The 18,334-nt window shown below is 41.4% G+C and overlaps 1 protein-coding gene across 2 annotated transcripts in view; it reads left to right on the top strand.

The window, feature by feature from the left end:
• Positions 1-278: 278 nt before the first annotated feature.
• The window catches only part of LOC147358903 (membrane-spanning 4-domains subfamily A member 12-like), a 35,531-nt gene continuing 17,475 nt past the window's right edge, over positions 279-18,334 (top strand). For both annotated transcript variants that reach the window (XR_015142455.1, XM_086341909.1), the window contains exons 1-4: positions 279-571; positions 1,586-1,639; positions 7,333-7,476; positions 14,659-14,715. Coding sequence is in view for 1 of the 2 variants with exons in the window: in XM_086341909.1 (XP_086198035.1) it covers positions 1,592-1,639; positions 7,333-7,476; positions 14,659-14,715 (249 nt within the window). In the remaining variant the exon portion in view is untranslated. The remainder of the gene's footprint in view (positions 572-1,585; positions 1,640-7,332; positions 7,477-14,658; positions 14,716-18,334) is intronic.

Raw genomic sequence — 18,334 nt, forward strand, 5'->3', positions numbered from 1 at the left:
CGCCTACGTGCGTGCGTAGTCACTTCAGTGGTGTCCGACTCTCTGCGACCCCATGGACCATGGCCCGCCAGGCTTCTCCGTCCATGGGATTCTCCAGGCAAGAGGTCTGGAGTGGGCTGCCATTCCCTGCTCCTCTGCCCCTCCATCTCATCCTCATCCCGTCCCGGGCACCTGCAGACTCTGCACCCCGGCGAGGCCGCACCGCGCACGCGTCTCCGTGGGCCCCTCGCGCAGCCGCCGGAAGCCGCCCTCTCGGCCTCAACTGCTGCGATGGAGCCGCGCGAGGGGGATGCGGGGCCGGCCGAGGAGGCAGGACCCGCTCGGCCAGTGCTGCCGCCCGGGCTCCTAGGTCCGGAACGAAGGGCTCCGCCTCCGAGATCGCGCCCCGTGGCTCGCCCTGTGATGCAGTGAGCAGGGACCCACGGTTGGTGCAGACCATGCCCAGGGCGGGCATTCCCGACCCAAGGTCTTCTCGAGTGTCCGTTTTGTACCAGTCTTATTTGACCCCCTGCACAATCCTAGAGGGGTTTTGCTGCTGAGGAATCCCCCCGTGAAAGAAGAAACGATATTGGTAAGGACAATTTGAACTCAACTTTGGCTCTTTCTGCTATGCTTTTCTACCTCGTCTCGGTTTCAGGCTTCAGCAGGCCAGCTAAGAGAACTCAAACCTTAAGAGTTCATGTAAATGGAAGGAAAAGTTTATTAGTGAAGAATTTAAAGACAAAGTCTTATATTTCTGATAGGCTATAAAATAAAGAGGTTGAAGGGGGAGAAAAGGTGCCAGATGTTGGAGATTCGGGAGATTAGATTGTGAGAGTAGATTGCCATGTGAGAAAAATTAGAGAACAAGGTGATTTTTAAAAAAAGACAATTTGGTTGCAAGAAAAAAAAATCTTACTAGCATTAGCAAAACGAAGGTACATGTGTTCGTTTATTGTATTGTATGAACAGATATGATTACATAACCTAAAGGCAAGAAGTGAACCAGGTGCCATGAGAAACTCAGCAAGACAAAAAATCCAACTTTTTTGACCTTGTAAATGTGGGGACATGGGTAGTATCTAGAGGGACTGATGGGTTGGAGCAACCACCATAAACTGTTTTTTACAATCCTACTTGGGTTTCCCTGGTGGCTCACACTGTAAAGAATCTGCCAGCAATGCAGGAGACGTGGGTTCAGTCCCTGGGTTGGCAAGATCCCCTGGAGAAGGGAATGGCAGCTCACTCCAGTATTCTTGCCTGGAGAATTCCGTGGACAGAGGAGCCTGGTGGGCCATAGTCCATAGGGTTGCAAAGAGTTGGACACAACTTAACAACTAACACACACACACTCAGTCCTATTGAAGGTTGTTAAATGAACAAAAGTATTTGAGAACTAATTATTGGATTTTTCAAGATGGTGATACTGGCGGTTTGATGAAAAACATCTCTCAGGAAATTATGAAACTGAAAAATGAGCAGGTGTAGGATTAAATTTCCCTCAATTTTAAGCATCTTACTCAAGGACATAATTAGTACTTATTTGTCTCTGTATTTTCCTATAGAAAAGAAGCATTTATCTTCTCATTTCTCTCTTGTATCCTAGTGAAAAATGCCAGGAAATCATTTGTGGATAAGACAGGAAGCAAGAATGTTGGGGGTAAGAACTAAAGGCTACTTAAGCAAATGACTAAAATGTTGCAATTTCTTTTTAAAATTTATTTTTTTTTAATTGAAGGATAATTGCTTTATAGAATTTGTTGTTTTCTGTCAAGCAGCAGCATGAATCTAAATATAAAAGGAGAGGACTCTAAGCACCTCCATTATGAACTCCCCAAGTGAAAGAGAGGTAATGAGAGTGTCCTGAAATGATTATGTGATAATATCTGCATTCTCCACATGCCACCAGAAAGTTTCAACTATATTAAAGTTAAATAAAGCAAAAATTAGGAACCTATCAACTGTATTTAAATAACCCCAAACCACTGCAAGCTAGTCATACTCCCAAGAAAAATACTCTGAGTCTGGAACTAGGTATAAAAATCCCTTTTTTGGCATCTATAAATTATTTTAAGCTGAGCTGGTGATGACAGTGGTCCCAAATGAAATGGTCAGATTGTGGAAACAGTATTCAGGAAAATCTGCAGACCGTCCAGCATTGTGGACAGTGATCATGACGGCACTATGTTCTCGAAATCATCCTACAGACATAGCGCTGTTATCTCAATCAGCTCATCAAATCTAGCAGGTTACATCCTTTTTCATTAGCCACCCACATTTTTGGATTGTGGAACCAGACTAGGAATTAAACCAACAGGATTAAAGCTTGGTCCAGGAATGTTTCTGACACCTCAATTCTATTATTGCCTTCCCTTATTGAAGATCTACCTGACCTCAACAAGAATTGTACTAAGAGCCTTGCGTAAAGCAGACAATGAACCCAAGTTTCCACTCCTCAGTCCCAGTTTTATGATGTAAAGGTCTAGATCCCTAACCCCCTTTTCTGCGATCTGATATGGTTATTGAGATGGAATAAAGTGTTTCTGAGAATACATCTGTTCCTGGTCACGTTACTGTCCTGCTAATGAGAGCTACCATTACCTAAGAGTTTGGATCGCATTTAATTCTACTTTCCAGCTTCGGACAAGGTGGAGTAGATAGACTTTTCTCTGTTCCTGCTACTAGTTACGGCTAAAACTCTGGACAAAGAAGACAGAGAGATTCACAGGAGGCACAAGAGCTAGGGACCTTGAAACCCAAAGAATGACATGGTGGTGAGTTTCCTGGGGCATTTTATTTGTTTGTTTTTCTTCAAATCTCCAGAACTGGGTGCTCAAGAAGCCTGTAACCCAAAAACACCATTAAGCACAGACCAAAAAACAAAACAAAAACAAGGAGAGCCTATTTTCTCAGCCGGGTTGTTGTTCAGTTGCTAAGATATGTCTGCTGGAGAAGGCAATGGCGCCCACTCCAGTGTTCTTGCCTGGAGAGTCCCAGGGACGGGGGAGCCTGGTGGGCTGCCGTCTCTGGGGTCGCACAGAGTCGGCCACGACTGAAGCGACTCAGCAGCAGCAGCTGTGTCTGACTGTTTGCAACCCCATGGACTGCAGCACGCCAGGCTCCACTGTCCTCCACTATCTCCCAGAGTTTGCTCAAATCCATGTCCATTGAGTCAGTGATGCCATCTAATCGTCTCACCCTCTGCTACTCCCTTATTTTGCTTCGGTCTCTCCCAGCATCAGGGTCTTTTCCATTTAGTCATCTCTTCACATCAGGTGGCCAGAGTATTGGACCTTCAGCTTCAGCATCAGTCCTTCCAATGAATATTCAGGGGTGATTTCCTTTAAGATTGAATGGTTTGATCTCCTTGCAGTCCAAGGGACTCTCAAGAGTCTTCTCCAACACAACAATTCAAAAGCGTCAATTCTTCAGTGCTCAGCCTTCTTTATGGTCCAACTCCCATCTGTACATGACTACTAGAAAAACCATAACTTTGACTGTATAGACCTTTATTTGCAAAGTGGTGTCCACAGTACAACTGCAAATCACTCATCCAAAAAATAACCAGGAAAATCTCAACCTGCATGAGAAAAGACAATGAATAGATGCAAATAACAGAATTACACTGTTGTTAGAATTATCTGATAAGAGTTTTTAAGTAGCTGTTAGAAAAATGTAACAACAAGCAATTATGAACATACTTAAAAACAAGTTTATAGATAAAAATTCAAAGAAAAGAAATAGAAGAAATAGAGAAAACCAAATGGAAATTTTATAACTGAAAAATGCAATAACTGGAAAAAAAACTCACTGGATGAGTTCAACGAGGGTATGGACAGGGCAAAGAAAAGAATCAATAAACTTTAAGTATACCAATAAAAATTATTCTGTGTGAGAGGAGATCCAGATGGCAGAGCAGAAGCAATGCAGCTCTTGGCCCCCAACAACCACATCAAAAATACATCTACATGTGGAGTACTTCTCACCAAAAGTAAACTGAAACTGAGAAAAACTCCTATTTAGCCAAGGCTATAGGGAGAAGCACACAAAGTCAGGTTTGAAGGGAGGAGAAGAGGGCAGGTCAGGATCCACGTCTCTAGGAGGCCGGCGCCGAGAGAGAGGGGTCACACAGGCTCAGAGACCCTCTCTGGGAAATGAGCAACTGAAACCACAAGTCGGGCACTCCAAACCGGGAGCCAGCCCAGGGAGGGCAAGTTCCCTTAGCACGTTTGAAAACCAGCTCCAGACTGGCAGTAGAGCCGAGAAAAACCTCCACTCTGCTCGTAAAGGGTGTTCACATGCTTACTTAATCATGGAACAAGGCAGACCAAGCATGTTGAAGCTGCCTGGGACCCTGACTGGCATCCCATAGCTGCCCCACTGTACATGGGGATCTAAGCCAAGCACCCCACTCTGACCCCTCTTGCACTGCTCCGCGCTAGGGCAGAGGCTGTTGCTGCCAAGGAGAGAGTGCAGTTGTGGGGGATCATACCCTAGGATGAGGTAGGACGTACTCCAGGGAGGCAAGGATGGTTCAATATCTGCAAGTCAACCAATACGATACACTGCAATTTTAAAAAGGATAAAAATCACATGATATTTCAATATACATAGAAGAAGCATTTAACAACATTTAACACCAGTTCATGATAAAAATTTATCAAAATGGGTATAAAGGGAAGATAACTGAACATAATGGCCATTTTTGACAAAGCCACAGCTAACATCATACGTGATGGTGAAAAGCTAAAAGCTAATCATCTAAAATCAGGAATAAGACAAGGATATCCATTTTTACCACTTCTATTTAACATGGTATTGGAGGTCCTAGCCACAGAAATCAGTCAAGAAAAAGAAAATGCACCCAAGTTGGAAAGGAAGAAGTAAAACTCACTATTTGCAGATGGCACGATGCTATATAGAGAAAACCCTAAATCTGCACCCAAAAACTATTAAAAATACTAAATGATTTCAGTAAAGTTGCAGGATACAAGATTAATATACATAAATCTAATTCTTTTTTGTGCATTAATAATGAACAATCAAAGAAAGGAAGAAAATTACATCAAAAAGAATATCTAGGAATAAACTTAACCAAGAAGGTGAAAGACCTATACTCTGAAAACTATGTAGATAAATGTTGATAAAAGAAATTGAAAATGATACAGAGAAATGGAAAGTTATAAAATGCTCTTGGATTTGTAATTTTAAAACTCTTAAAAAAGAAATTGCCAGGCCTGGATATTTCACCAAAGAATTCTGCCAAATATTTTAAGAATGCTTGACACCAGTTCTTCATAATCTTTTTCAGAAAACAGAAGAGGAGGGAGCACTTCTTGAATTACTTGAAGAGGCCAGTATGACTCTGATGCGACAACCAAAGACAGTACAGAAGAAGAAGACAATGGTTTTATCTGTAGGAGCCCCCAGTGTGGAGATTATCGAAGTGGAAATCACCTCAGTAGGTGAATAACTGAATAAACTATAGTCATCCATATCATGGAGGAAAGAAAATGCATTGAGACCCACAACAACTTAGATGGATTGCAAGGGCATTGAGCTGAATGGAAAAAGTCAGTCTCGAAAGTTACATGCTGAATTATTCAATTTATGTAACATTCTCAGAATGAGACAAGTGTAGAGATGGAAAACGTACTAGTGACTTCCAGACGTTAAGGAAGTTGGAAGGAGAGTGATTATAGGGGTGTGGGATGAAGGATACCTTTGTAGTAATTTAAAAGTTCTGTTTCGTGATTATGGTGGTGGGAGACAGAAAAGCATACGTGACACCTTGGCGCAGCACATAAGCACACACCGAGCCAAGCCGTCTCCGCATTCTGGTCTGTAAGGCAGTGACGCAACCATCGGGAGCCTCCAGGTTCAGCACACACAGGACCTCTGTACTTTTTTGCAATCTATAATTAGTTGGAAATGAAAGTTTTTTTTTTTTTTTAATCCTTTGATCTTCTAAACTCAGACTTTAGAAAACAGTGTATTCCAGCTTCAGCAAGGAGCTAAAACTCTTGGCCACTGCAGTAGTGGGAAAAGTCCTGTCGAATGCAGGGTCCCCTTGCCTCTTCTGCTGCAGCCTGCCGGAAGTGCCGCTAAATGCATAGCTTCGTGTCGGGGAGCTGTCAGAGTACTACTCTCCAGGTGAGGGGAGTATCGCACCAACTAGCCGCTTCTTAGGTCTGCTCATCATCACATGACCAGAACAGACGCCTGCTGCAGACTTCAAGCTGAAGTTATCCTGCTTAAGAGGATATGTTTTTTGAGGAAAAGGACATCGGTTTACCCGGACATTCTGGAAACACGAGTTGCACCGACTCCTGGCGATCTAGCGTTTAAGCCTCCGTGCTCCGCCACTGCAGGAGGCGCAGGTCTGTCCCTGGTTGCAGAACTGAGATTCTTCATGCCACTCAGGTGTGGCCAAAAAAAGAGAAAGAAATTAAATTATTTAAAAAAATATGAGATATAGTAAGGCAAGAGATTTTAGGTTCTAAATGCCAGTATAACTCCTTTAGTTTTTTTTTTCAAGCTGAATTCCTATGTTTGGTGGATGAACAGGAGCAGGGAGGGGTGGCTTATTCAGCTGTGGTAGAAGCAGCACAGCTGAGAAACATCTGTCTGAAAACCAACTGAAAGGCCCTCCAGCGAGATGTTAGGGGGCTCTACATAGCAAGCTTAGATTTTCCCTTCTCCTGTGGCTCTGAAGCTGTCATACTTAGCCTGACTTCAGTGGGCAGAAATCATCCACAATCCCCACACCAGGTAGCAGGCCCCTGGAAGAGCTGTAGAAAACCAGGTAACTCAAGGGTTTGCTCTTTCTTTAGCTCTTCTTTATACAGGACCCAGGACTCTGACAACCACCATCAAAAGCAGGCATGATGGGTGGGCAAAACAGAAGGAATCAAAGTCCAAGTCCCAATTTTGGGACCATGAGCGAAAGGCAGGTAAGGTCAGCAATGCCAGGTCAAGTCGCTTTAGCCATGTCCAACTCTGGTCTGTAAAACCGACGAGCTGCCTCTGCGGGTGAGGATCGCTGACCACATTCAGGGACTGAGGAGTGTTGAGATCAGCACGTTCAGGGCTCCAGGGCTCGTGCCCTACAGCCCCTCGAATGCAGCAGATAAATGAGCTCTTAGTACAATTTTATTGGACATGCATATAGTAACTGTATCTGCAAACTGCTCTGAAATATTAACAAACCCTCCTCATCTGAGTTAAACGTTGAAAATCCTAAAATTATGTTAGGTTGTCACTCTCCCTCTCCACCTGGGCGTTTTCTTGATGTGTGTTCCTTTGAAAGGTTGGACTGGAATAGAAGTAAGTAATGGTGTTCTTTTCCCTCAGGCCTTGCAGATAATGACTGGTCTGTTTGTTCACACCCTGGGAGTGCTCTGGACATATCTGTTAGTCACACAAATTCTAGCATTTCAAAAAGTATATCTTCCTGTTGCAGTACTGTCAGGATTCCCATTTTGGGCAGCAGCTTTTGTGAGTAAATAATCTACTCCTTTATCGTTCTTTATTAATGTATTCGTTTGATGATTGTTTCTGAGCTGTGTCGCATATCAGAGACAGTGAGCTACACTAAAAATGCACAATCTGTTTTCAAGGGATTTATTCTTATATCTAGTGGGAAAGCATATATCAATATGGAAAAAAAAAACTTAGATCATACCAGTAAAATTCTTCTATAATGAGAGTCTGTTTTGTTAAAGATCCGCTTTTTACATGCTGTTGGATGGGGGAAATAGTGGCAAGCTGAACAAGGGACATTTTGGGAAACAGGAAATGGTAGTGATTGTTCCACCGCTCAGAGGGCGTTTATTTTTTCCAGTGGGGCCAGCAAGGTGAGAGAACATTATTGCCATGGAAATAGTGGAATATATAGAATTTGTACTGAGAAATGAAAATGAAATCTTTTGTTTTACTGTCCAAGAAGCCTTTGGTAGACTTGAACAGAAGTTTCTAAAGTATATTTTATTATGTCTGATAGTATGGTGAGTGATATGCTATTATCCCCACAAAATGCTGAGTGATAATAATAATGCATTTGAAATGTGGTCATTCAACTGATACATACTAATACTATGTATCATGCATCTGTTCTAGGTGTATGAAATACATCAGTAAACAAAGCAAAGATCCCAGCCCTTTCAGAGCTTTATTCTAGCCAGGAGTCGAACGTTAGAAGATAATGAAGCTATAGAAGGAAAGAAAGAAAATGTTGGGTAGGGTGAAACAAACGTTTATCAGGTCTTATGGAAAAACCCAAATGAACTTTTTGGCCAACCCACTATAATAATCGATTATCAGCAATAACTTTTTCAATGAGGCCTACCTGAACCATTCGGTTTAAAACAATAACCCATTTCCCTTTGGTACCGGAAATTCCATTTTGTCTCACCCTACCCAGCTTCTTTCTTTCTTTCTTTTTAGTTCTATAGCTTTACTCACTTCACTTTTCACTTTCACACCCAAGTCAGATAAAAAAAATTCCAGCACTTTAGAAATTCCTCTCATGTCCCTTCCGATCAATAACCTCTCCCTCCTATCTTAACCATTAACCTGACTTCTAATATCATACATCACTCTTATGCACTTTTAAACTTTATGTAAGTAGAATCAGACAGTATGTATTATTTTGTATTTGGCTGCTTTGGTTAACTTATGATTGTGAGATCCAGCCTTGTTATTGATGTAGCTGTGATATAGCTGCAGTTCATTCATTATGATTGCTGATTAATATTTCATTGCATTCATCTACTGTGGCTTATATAATCTAATGAATGGACATTTGGGTTGCTTCCAGTTTGAAGTATTACAGAACTCCCAGTGCGGGCTGTTAGTGACTTCCTTGCACACGCCTCTAGCTGCAGGTGTGCAGGCATCACTTTTAGGTATATACACAAAAGCAGAATTGCAGCGTCTTAGGTCTACACACACACTCAACGTTGGTATTTAATGCTAAACTTTTCCCAGGTAGTTTTACCAATTTACATCCTCTTCAGCAGGCAGTAAATTACTGTCATTCTGTATCCTCCTCGGGCTTCTTCAAAGAGTCTCAGGGCTTCCCGCCATGACTCCGTGGTAGAGAATCTCCCCTGGAGGAGGAAACGGCAACCCACTCCAGGATCCTTGCCTGGAAATTTCCGTGGACAGAGGCACCTGGCAGGCCGCAGTCCACAGGGTCGCACTGAGGGGACGCAACTGAGCTGCTGAGCACACAAGCGCACGCGGCCTCAGCGGTGCCTTGTATTTCGGTTTTCCTCACTTTATCCTTTCTGGTTAGTGCTTTTAAACTTGTAGTTTTAGCTTGCATTGCTAACTAATGAGGTAGAGAAGTGTTTTATTGTCTATTTTGACATCCTCTTTTAAAAGTACCTATACAAGTTTCTTCACATTTTTTAATTGGGTTTTCTCTCTGTCTTGTACTTACTTGCTGTAATTCTTTATATATTCTGGACACAAACTCTTTATCAGTTTATGTATTCTAATCGTCATTTCCACTCTGTGGCTCAAGGATGTCTTTCAATTAAATAATTTATTAATTTCAGTGTTACCCACTATGATAATTTTCCCTCTATAGGTAGTACTTTTTATACCTAATTTAATAAATTTTTTCTGCTTTTAGATTCGGAAGTTATTTTTATCTAAACTGTTTTACCTTTTTACATTTGGATTTCCAGTTTACCTTGAATTTATTTTTGTTTATGATATACATTAGGGATAAAATTTTATTTTTAGAGAATATGGATTTTCAAAAGTTTCACTTATTGGGAAGAAGATTCTTTTGCTTCTATAAATCAAATGTCCACATAGGGCTGAATCCATTTCTGAACCTATTTTTCTCTAATTATGATGATATCAAAGTGTCTTCACTACACTGTCTTTAAGTAAGTTTTAATATCAGTATAGGTCATCTTGTTCTTCTTCAGGATTATCTTGGCTATCCTTGTATCACCTGACCATATAAATTTTGGAATCAGGTTGTAATCTACACACACACCAAATGAACCTGAAGGGATCTTGATTGGTGTTTCACAGGATGCTGTGTGTCACGGTCTTTATCATCTGGGAGCTAGCTGAAGATGAACTCTGAATCAGAAGACATGCCATCTATTCAAAGTGCTTTCACTTGATTGTTTACTTCATTTTTAAAATGAATTACATTGTTTAAATTATATTTTCATTCATTCAGTAAAGAAACATACTGGACAGCCACGATTTGTAAGAACTGTTCTAGGGACTTGAATAAAACAATGAACAAGACACACACCTAAGTTGAAGTAAGATAAAAAGTACCTCTAATTTCATAGATGAAAAGCGAAAGTGAAAGTTGCTCAGTTGTGTCCGACTCTTTGAGACCCCATGGGCAATATACAGCCCATGGAATTCTCCAGGCCAGAATACTGGAATGGGTAGCCTTTCCCTTCTCCAGGAGATCTTCCCAACCCAGGGATTGAACCCAGATCTCCTGCATTGCAGGGGGATTTTTTACCAGCTGAGCCACAGGGGAAGCCCAAGAATACTGGAGTGGGTAGCCTATCCCTTCTCCAGGGGATCTTCCCAACCCAGGAATCAAACCAGGGTCTCCTGCATTGCAGGCGGATTCTTTACCAACTGAGCTATCAAGGATACCATCCTAATGGCAGAAAGTGAAGAGGAAGTAAAAAACCTCTTGAGGATGACAAAAGAGGAGAGTGAAAAAGCTGGCTGGAAACTCAACACTCAAAATACTAAGATCATGGCATCTAGTCCCATCACTTCATGGCAAATAGATGGGGAAAAAGTGGAAACAGTGGCAGATTTTATTTTCTTGGGCTCCAAAATCACTGCGGACGATGACTGCAGCCATGAAATTAAAAGATGCTTGCTCCTTGAAAAGAAAGCTATGACAAACCTAGACAGCATACAAAAAGCACAGATATCACTTTGCTGACAAAGGTCCATATACTCAAAGCTATGGTTTTTCCAGTGGTCATGTATGGATGTGAGAGTTGGACCATAAAGAAGGCAGAGTGCCAAAGAATTGATGCTTTTGAACTGTGGTCCTGGAGAAGACTCTTTAGAGTTCCTTGGACTACAAGGAGATTAAACCACTCAATCCTAAAGGAAATCAACTCTGAATATTCACTGGAAGGACTGATGCTGAGGCTAAAGCTCCAATACTTTGGCCACCTGATGTGAAGAGATGACTCATTGGGAAATACCCTGATGCTGGGAAAGATTGAAGGCGGGAGGAGAAGGGGATGACAGAGGATGAGATGGTTGGATGGTATCACTGACTTGATGGACATGAGCTTGAGCAAACTCTGGGAGATGGTGAAAGACAGAGGAGCCTGGTGTGCTGTATTTCATGGGGTCACAAAGAGTTGGTCATGACTTGGCAAAAAACCAACAACAACACTTTCATAGATCTCACTCTCTCAGTTGAAGAGACAAAAGTTAACAAGAAAGCAATTAGTTTAAAATCTCTAAATGTTAGCGTTAGAAAGAAAATAAACAGCATACTTCTGCAAGGTAACAGTTGATCCTAGAGCAGTCTGATAGGAGTGATGATCCCCTTTATGTTCCAGGCGTGCTGGTCTTTGTTCTCTTCCTTAAACCAGTAAAGATTTCTCCTCTGTAAGTGTTTGTATTCCTCTCTGGAAATCCCCTCTAGTCTTCAGGACTTCAGGTCACTGTCATCTCAGCGCTGGCGTCTCTCTTTCGAGACCTTCTTCAGCCCGTGTGTTTAAGGTGTCCCCCAGCTATTCTACATGTCACCATGTCACTAGTCCTTACCTGACAGATGTACTAACGGAGGAGACAGAAATCCATAAGTCAGTTATGTCCCTTAAGATCAAGGTTTTCCTGTTGCCATACCGCATCCCATTAACTGGTCTCCATGCCATAAGCCCTCCTTCAGAGCCCCACTAAACTGGGAATCAACACCTTTGAAGCAGTTGATTATCTACCTATAAATCAGTTGGCATTCACTATTGCTCATATACCCTTTCGATGTCTTAATTTCTCATCAATCAGAAATAGAGCTACAAGAGAGAATGTGCATACGTGCTTCAGTCCTTCAGAAGCAGCCTCGGCAACATGTGATAAATAGCTACAATAATTTCCTTTATGAGTCTGATTTTGCCAGAGATTTAAAAAGAAAACACTGCTCTAGTGGTTGTTTTCTTTTTTGATGACTTTGTTGATTTTCTGGGAGACACTTTGGAATGAGCACCTCAAATGGAGGAAGCCCAGGATGCTGAGAACAGAGTGTTCTCTTGCTGTATGTAGAATGGCTAAGATGAGTAGCTGGAAGACAAAGGTAGCACCCATTTCAAAATACTAGAAAGAATCCTGAGGAAGGTATGTGGATTTAGAAATGTAACAGACATAAAAATTAATACTATCTACCATTGGTCCAAATGTGGGGGCTTATGATAAGGTACTTATTTAAGTGCAGGGTTTTGTAAAGAAAAACGGGCTACCATAATATTTATGGGAATATAGAAACTAGAATAAGAATTGGAACCTTTGTAAATGTAGGAAGAGATGTGGAAAGAAAGGTTAGAGGATCATAAAAAAAAGATCACTAACTGCTCCTGCCTAGGGCACCAGCTCCTCTGGTGGCTCAGACAGTAAAGAATCTTCCTGCAATGTAGAAGACCTGGGTTTGATCCCTAGTTGAGAAGATCCCCTGGAGAAGGAAATGGCAACCCACTCCAGTATTCTTGCCTGGAGAATTCCATGCACAGAGGAGCCTGGTGGGCCACAGTCCATGGGGTCACAGAGTCACACGACTGAGCAACTGGCACTCACTTTCACAAGGCGCCAGCATGAATGGACAAGTTGAAAGTGAAAGTCGCTCAGGTGCGTCCGACACTTTGCGACCCCATGGACTGTATAGTCCATGGAACTCTCCAGGTCAGAATACTGGAGTGGGTAGCCATTCCCTTCTCCACGGGATCTTCCCAGCTCAGGGACTGAACCCAGATCTCCCACATTGCAGGTGGATTCTCTACCATCTGAGCCACCAGGGAAGCCTAAGAATACTGGAGTGGGTAGCCTATCCCTTCTCCAGCAGATCTTCCCCACCCAGGAACTGAGCCAGGGTCTCTTGCATTGCAGGCAGATTGTATGTAATTAAATCTTGAAGCTCTGTAATTAAACCTTGAACCAGAATGGGGTTGCAAAGGGAAGATCATGGATCGATCTAGAAATTGCTTTCTCTGAAAGATAACATGAAAATATAACAGAGGAGAGGGAGAGAAAAAGAGGCCATGGCTGCCATGTCTGATCACTATGATCTTCTGAAACTTACAGTTTCTGCTTCCCTTCTATACCCTCCAAATATTTCTTGAGATTTTCTCTTACACTATTGTAACTGGAAATAACAGAAATTAATTCTGGAAAATGTAGTTCTGAGTCATAGGTGGACACTGTAGGACCAAGTTGACTACAAATAATTCAGCATATTACTTCATATATAACTGTTACAATAACTACAAATAATTCAGCAGATTACTTCATATATAACTGCTACAATAACTACAAATACTTCAGCAGATTACTTCATATATAACTGTTACAATAACTACAAATAATTCAGATTACTTCATATATAACTGTTACAATAACTACAAATAATTCAGCAGATTACTTCATATATAACTGCTACAATAACCACTTAGTAACACGAGTTAGAAAACACTATTCTCACTTTACCAATGAAAAAGGAAAGACTTAATGACAAGCCACATAACTTCTCTTGAGTGTCATAGAAAGCACAGTTCCAAGAACTCAAACGCATACCCTTCTGACCCCAGAATGCTCTTGGTACTGACATGTTGGGCTTCCCAGGTGGCTCACTGGTAGAGAATCCAGCTGCCAACGCGGGAGACACAGGCGGTGTGGATTGGATCCCGGGGGCAGGAAGATCCCATGGAGTAGGAGCTGGCAACCCCCTCCAGTGTTATTGCTGGAGAATTCCGTGGACGGAGGAGCCAGGCAGACTAGAGTGCGTGGTCAGACCCGACTGCGTCAGACTGAGTGCACGCGTGTGCAGTGAGTGCACACGTGCACTGGCATGTTAGTGGTGCCATTTGGGGGGAGGAATATTCCTTTTCCTTCACTACTAACTGAATAGTTATTCTTTAAATGCTGTTGAAAGTTTCCATGCATACATTAAAGTTGCACGAGTGGAAAAAATACATTTCTGATGCACCATAACTGCCATCTTTCTAACAAGTTTTAGGATCGATGGAAAGTCACAGAACAAGCTACTCATTGAAGACATTATGGAATTCTTGCATTTGAATATATATAGTGAATCAAATACTTCGTAAATGTGATGTTTTCTATTAATAAAATATTTCAGCATTATATTTAAAGTACTTGCGTGTGATATCACCAAGGTTAGCATGTTTAGCAGTAAGTTCATCAACTAGATGCATTTTCTTGTAATTCATGGGCTCAATAAATTGTGATTGAAAAAAACTAACTAAATTTGACAGTCTTTTTGCCACATAAATTCACCTTAAGGGGTCCATGATGTTCTCAATGGTCCCACAAAAGGCTGAATATGATACTCTTCATGTTACGGCATTCCAGAATTCTCTTGCTTTTTAAGTTTATTACATGGAGATGTAATGACAGGGTATTAATAAATGTGATTTTTGTTTCCAGTTTTTGCTGTCAGGAATCTTTACAGTACTGTTTGAGAGGAGGCGTTCAAGGTCTTTGGTAAGTCAGAATGTTGGTAGCAACTCTAAAAATGATTTTACTTGACAAAATGAGAGTCCATAAAGAAGTAGCATTGACTCTGAATCACTAGAAACCTACCCAAATTTTTGGAGGATAGATTGTTAAGATATAAGAACTTTAATTTTCTACTGAATCTTTATCAAAAGGAAAAAGATATACTCCAATTACTGAAATCTTTGTTACATTTCATTAGCCATAAAAATAATTCAAGATGTATGAAGTTAATCATGGAATTAAATTTCTATTATGATAAATCATTTAATGTAAATTAAAACGTTGATTATCACACTTGAACTTGGATTTCTTGAAATGATCCAGTGTCTGTTATTACCTGTTTCTTTCTTCTTTTTCATATTTCTAGGAAGGTTTGATTGTATGATGGAAAATATGTTCGAGATATTGTAAAGAGTCTGGAATGTGTTGATTTCCTATAGTGTTTAGTTTTATGTCCATGGATAGTAAAATGGAAAGATAAGAAATTGGAGTAACTATAAATATTGGTGCTGGCAGGTTGATTTCTGGGATGGTAGCACAAGCAACTCTACGATGTCATTCTTCCATTCTGCCCTCCCCCCACCTCCCCCCACCCCCAGTCATGGGCTGTGGTCTGAACCACGGCTCAGCTTTCACTCTCCCACCTGGAACCACATGCGTCCAAGTTAAGGTCCCTGAGTCTCCCCCAAAACAAGGAAAATGTCAGCAAAAAAAAAGAAAGACCCTAAAATTAATAGTTTCAAAGTGCATGCATGTGCCTGCAAAGTCACTTCAGTTGTGTCCGACTCTTTGTGACCCTATGGACTGAGCCTACCTAGCTCCTCTGTCCATGGGATTCTCCAGGCAAGAGTCCTGGAGTGGGTTGCCATGCCCTCCTCCAGGGACTCTTCCCAATCCAGGGATCAAACCAGGGTCTCTTACATCTCCTGCATTGGCAGGCGGGTTCTTTCCCACTAGCGCCACCTGGGGTGGGCATTCAGTTCAGTTCAGTTGCTCAGTCGTGTCCGACTCTTTGAGACCCCATGAATCACAGCACGCCAGGCCTCCCTGTCCATCACCAACTCCCGGAGTTCACTCAGACTCATGTCCATCGAGTCAGTGATGCCATCCAGCCATCTCATCCTCTGTTGTCCCCTTCTCCTCCTGTCCCCAATCCCTCCCAGCATCAGAGTCTTTTCCAATGAGTCAACTCTTCGCATGAGGTGGCCAAAGTACTGGAGTTTCAGCTTTAGCATCATTCCTTCCAAAGAAATCCCAGGGCTGATCTCCTTCAGAATGGACTGGTTGGATCTCCTTGCAGTCCAAGGGACTCTCAAGAGTCTTCTCCAACACCACAGTTCAAAAGCATCAATTCTTTGGCACTCAGCTTTCTTCACAGTCCAACTCTCACATCCATACATGATCACAGGAAAAACCATAGCCTTGACTAGACGAACCTTTGTTGGCAAAGTAATGTCTCTGCTTTTGAATATGCCATCTAGGTTGGTCATAACTTTCCTTCTAAGGAGTAAGCGTCTTTTAATTTCATGGCTGCAGTCACTATCTGCAGTGATTTTGGAGCCCAAAAAAATAAAGTCTGACACTGTTTCCACTGTTTCCCCATCTATTTCCCATGAAGTGATGGGATGGACATCATGCCATGGACATTAACTAAAATGCAGTGGACATTAACCAAACTCAAAGTAAAAACTGAAAATTGTCTATCCAGTTGACACTACTGAGTGTCAAGAAACAGAGATCTGTGATGTTTTAACCTGGAGATATTCCCAGTTCCACCTCAATCCCCAGCTCATTGGCACAGTAGCCAGGAAAAGCCTAGTCTTGCAGTCAGCTGAGAGGACTGACATCCTCTGATGCTCTCTTAAAATCATTGTTCTCTGGGCACAGTCGATATTTTCTTAACTTACAGCAATCTGAAAATCTCTGTCCCCAGGCTGTTGCGGCTATTTGTGTAGATACAAAGTGAAAACAAAGTCCTATCACAAGGAAAGTACTGAAATAATATCAGTGTACTGACTACAGCGCAGCTGCATAAAGCTGTGAGTTCAGTTGCAATGAACCAAAGCTTGGTCAGAAATTTAAAAGAAAATCTTTGATAACTAGAAAACCACAGGGAGCTTTTTTTTTCCATTTTTAAACTTTTTCTTCCAGTTTTATTGAAGTATAATTGACATATACGTAAATACATATAATTAACACTGGTCTGTGCCATATATGAAAGTTGTTAAAAGAATAAATCCTGAGAGTTCTCATCACAAGGAAAAGTATTTTTTTTTCTATTTCCTTAACTTTCTATGTATGTGAGACAACGGGTGTTTATTAAACTCATTGCAATAATAATTTCATGATGTATGTAAGTCTAATCATTATGCTATACACCTTAAACTATTCACAGGGAGCTTTGAGAAGCCTCAGCATATTCTTAGAGATCAAAAATACTGTGTACATGTGGAAGACTATCCACGTCTAAGAGGAAAGGCTTGGGGAAGGAGAAACACCCATCCTGGCTGGCTCTGAAACCCTGGGCAAGCAAAAAGTGGAAGCTAAGCCTGTGTTCTAAACTTACCGAAATTCTAAAGCGTGTGTTTTCACACAGGTTCCCCTTGGTAAAGGCATTAAATTCTACTGGCCCAGCGGTAACCCCTGGGAAGCCGCTTGTTCTGTCTCGTTTTGCAGTATAGTTGATTTACAATGTCGTGTTTATTTCAGGTGTACGGTAAAGTGAATCGATTATACATATACATAAAAAAGGAGTTTTTAAAGGAACTTCTTCCAAAAATAGAGAATTCAGAGACCCCAGATCAAAACTGTAGGAAATGAATTTAGGAAAGTCACTAAACAAATAACCAAGAACAAGAAAACAACAACCAAAAATACAGCAAAAATCATGAATTCTGGATGGGAAAGGAGGAATCTAATGGAAAATTTGTTACAACATATGATGTTAAATGTCCATTTAAAATAGAAAGCATGCAAAGACTCTGAAATATATTTCACATATTCGAGGGGGAAAAAAGCAACCAACAGACAGTGTCCCTGATGAGGCACAGACTTTGGACCTTATAGTCCATGACAGTAAATCGTCTGTTAAAAACATGTTCAAAGAACTAAAGAAAATGATGTTTAAAGAAGTAAAAGGATAAAAGTGATGTCTCACCAAATAGATACCAATAATGAGACAGAAACTGTTAAAAAAAAAACAAAACAGATACTCTAATTAAAAAGGGCAAGCACTAAATAAACGAAGAATTCACTAAAGGAAATAAAGAACAGACTAGAGTTGGCAGAAAAAAGAATCAGAAAGCGTGAAGATAGGTCAGTAGAGATTATTTAATAAGAGGGGCATAAGATGGAAAAATGAAGAAAAATGAACACGGACTCAAAACCACCAGCCACCATCAGCCACGTGTGTGCTCAGCTGCTCTGTCACGTCCAGCTCTCTGTGACCTCATGGACTGTACCCACCAGCTCCTCTGTCCATAGAATTCTCCTGGCAAGAATACTGAGGTGGGTTGCCATTTCCTACTCCAAGGGATCTTCCCGACCCAGGAATCAAACCCGCATCTCCTGCATTGGCAAGTGAATGCTTTACCACTGAGACACC

This window comes from Bos grunniens, chromosome 15 (assembly GCF_055505025.1).
Source record: "Bos grunniens cultivar Pamir isolate PY7600 chromosome 15, Bosgru_T2T1.0, whole genome shotgun sequence".
NCBI classification, from domain to species: Eukaryota; Metazoa; Chordata; class Mammalia; order Artiodactyla; family Bovidae; genus Bos; species Bos grunniens.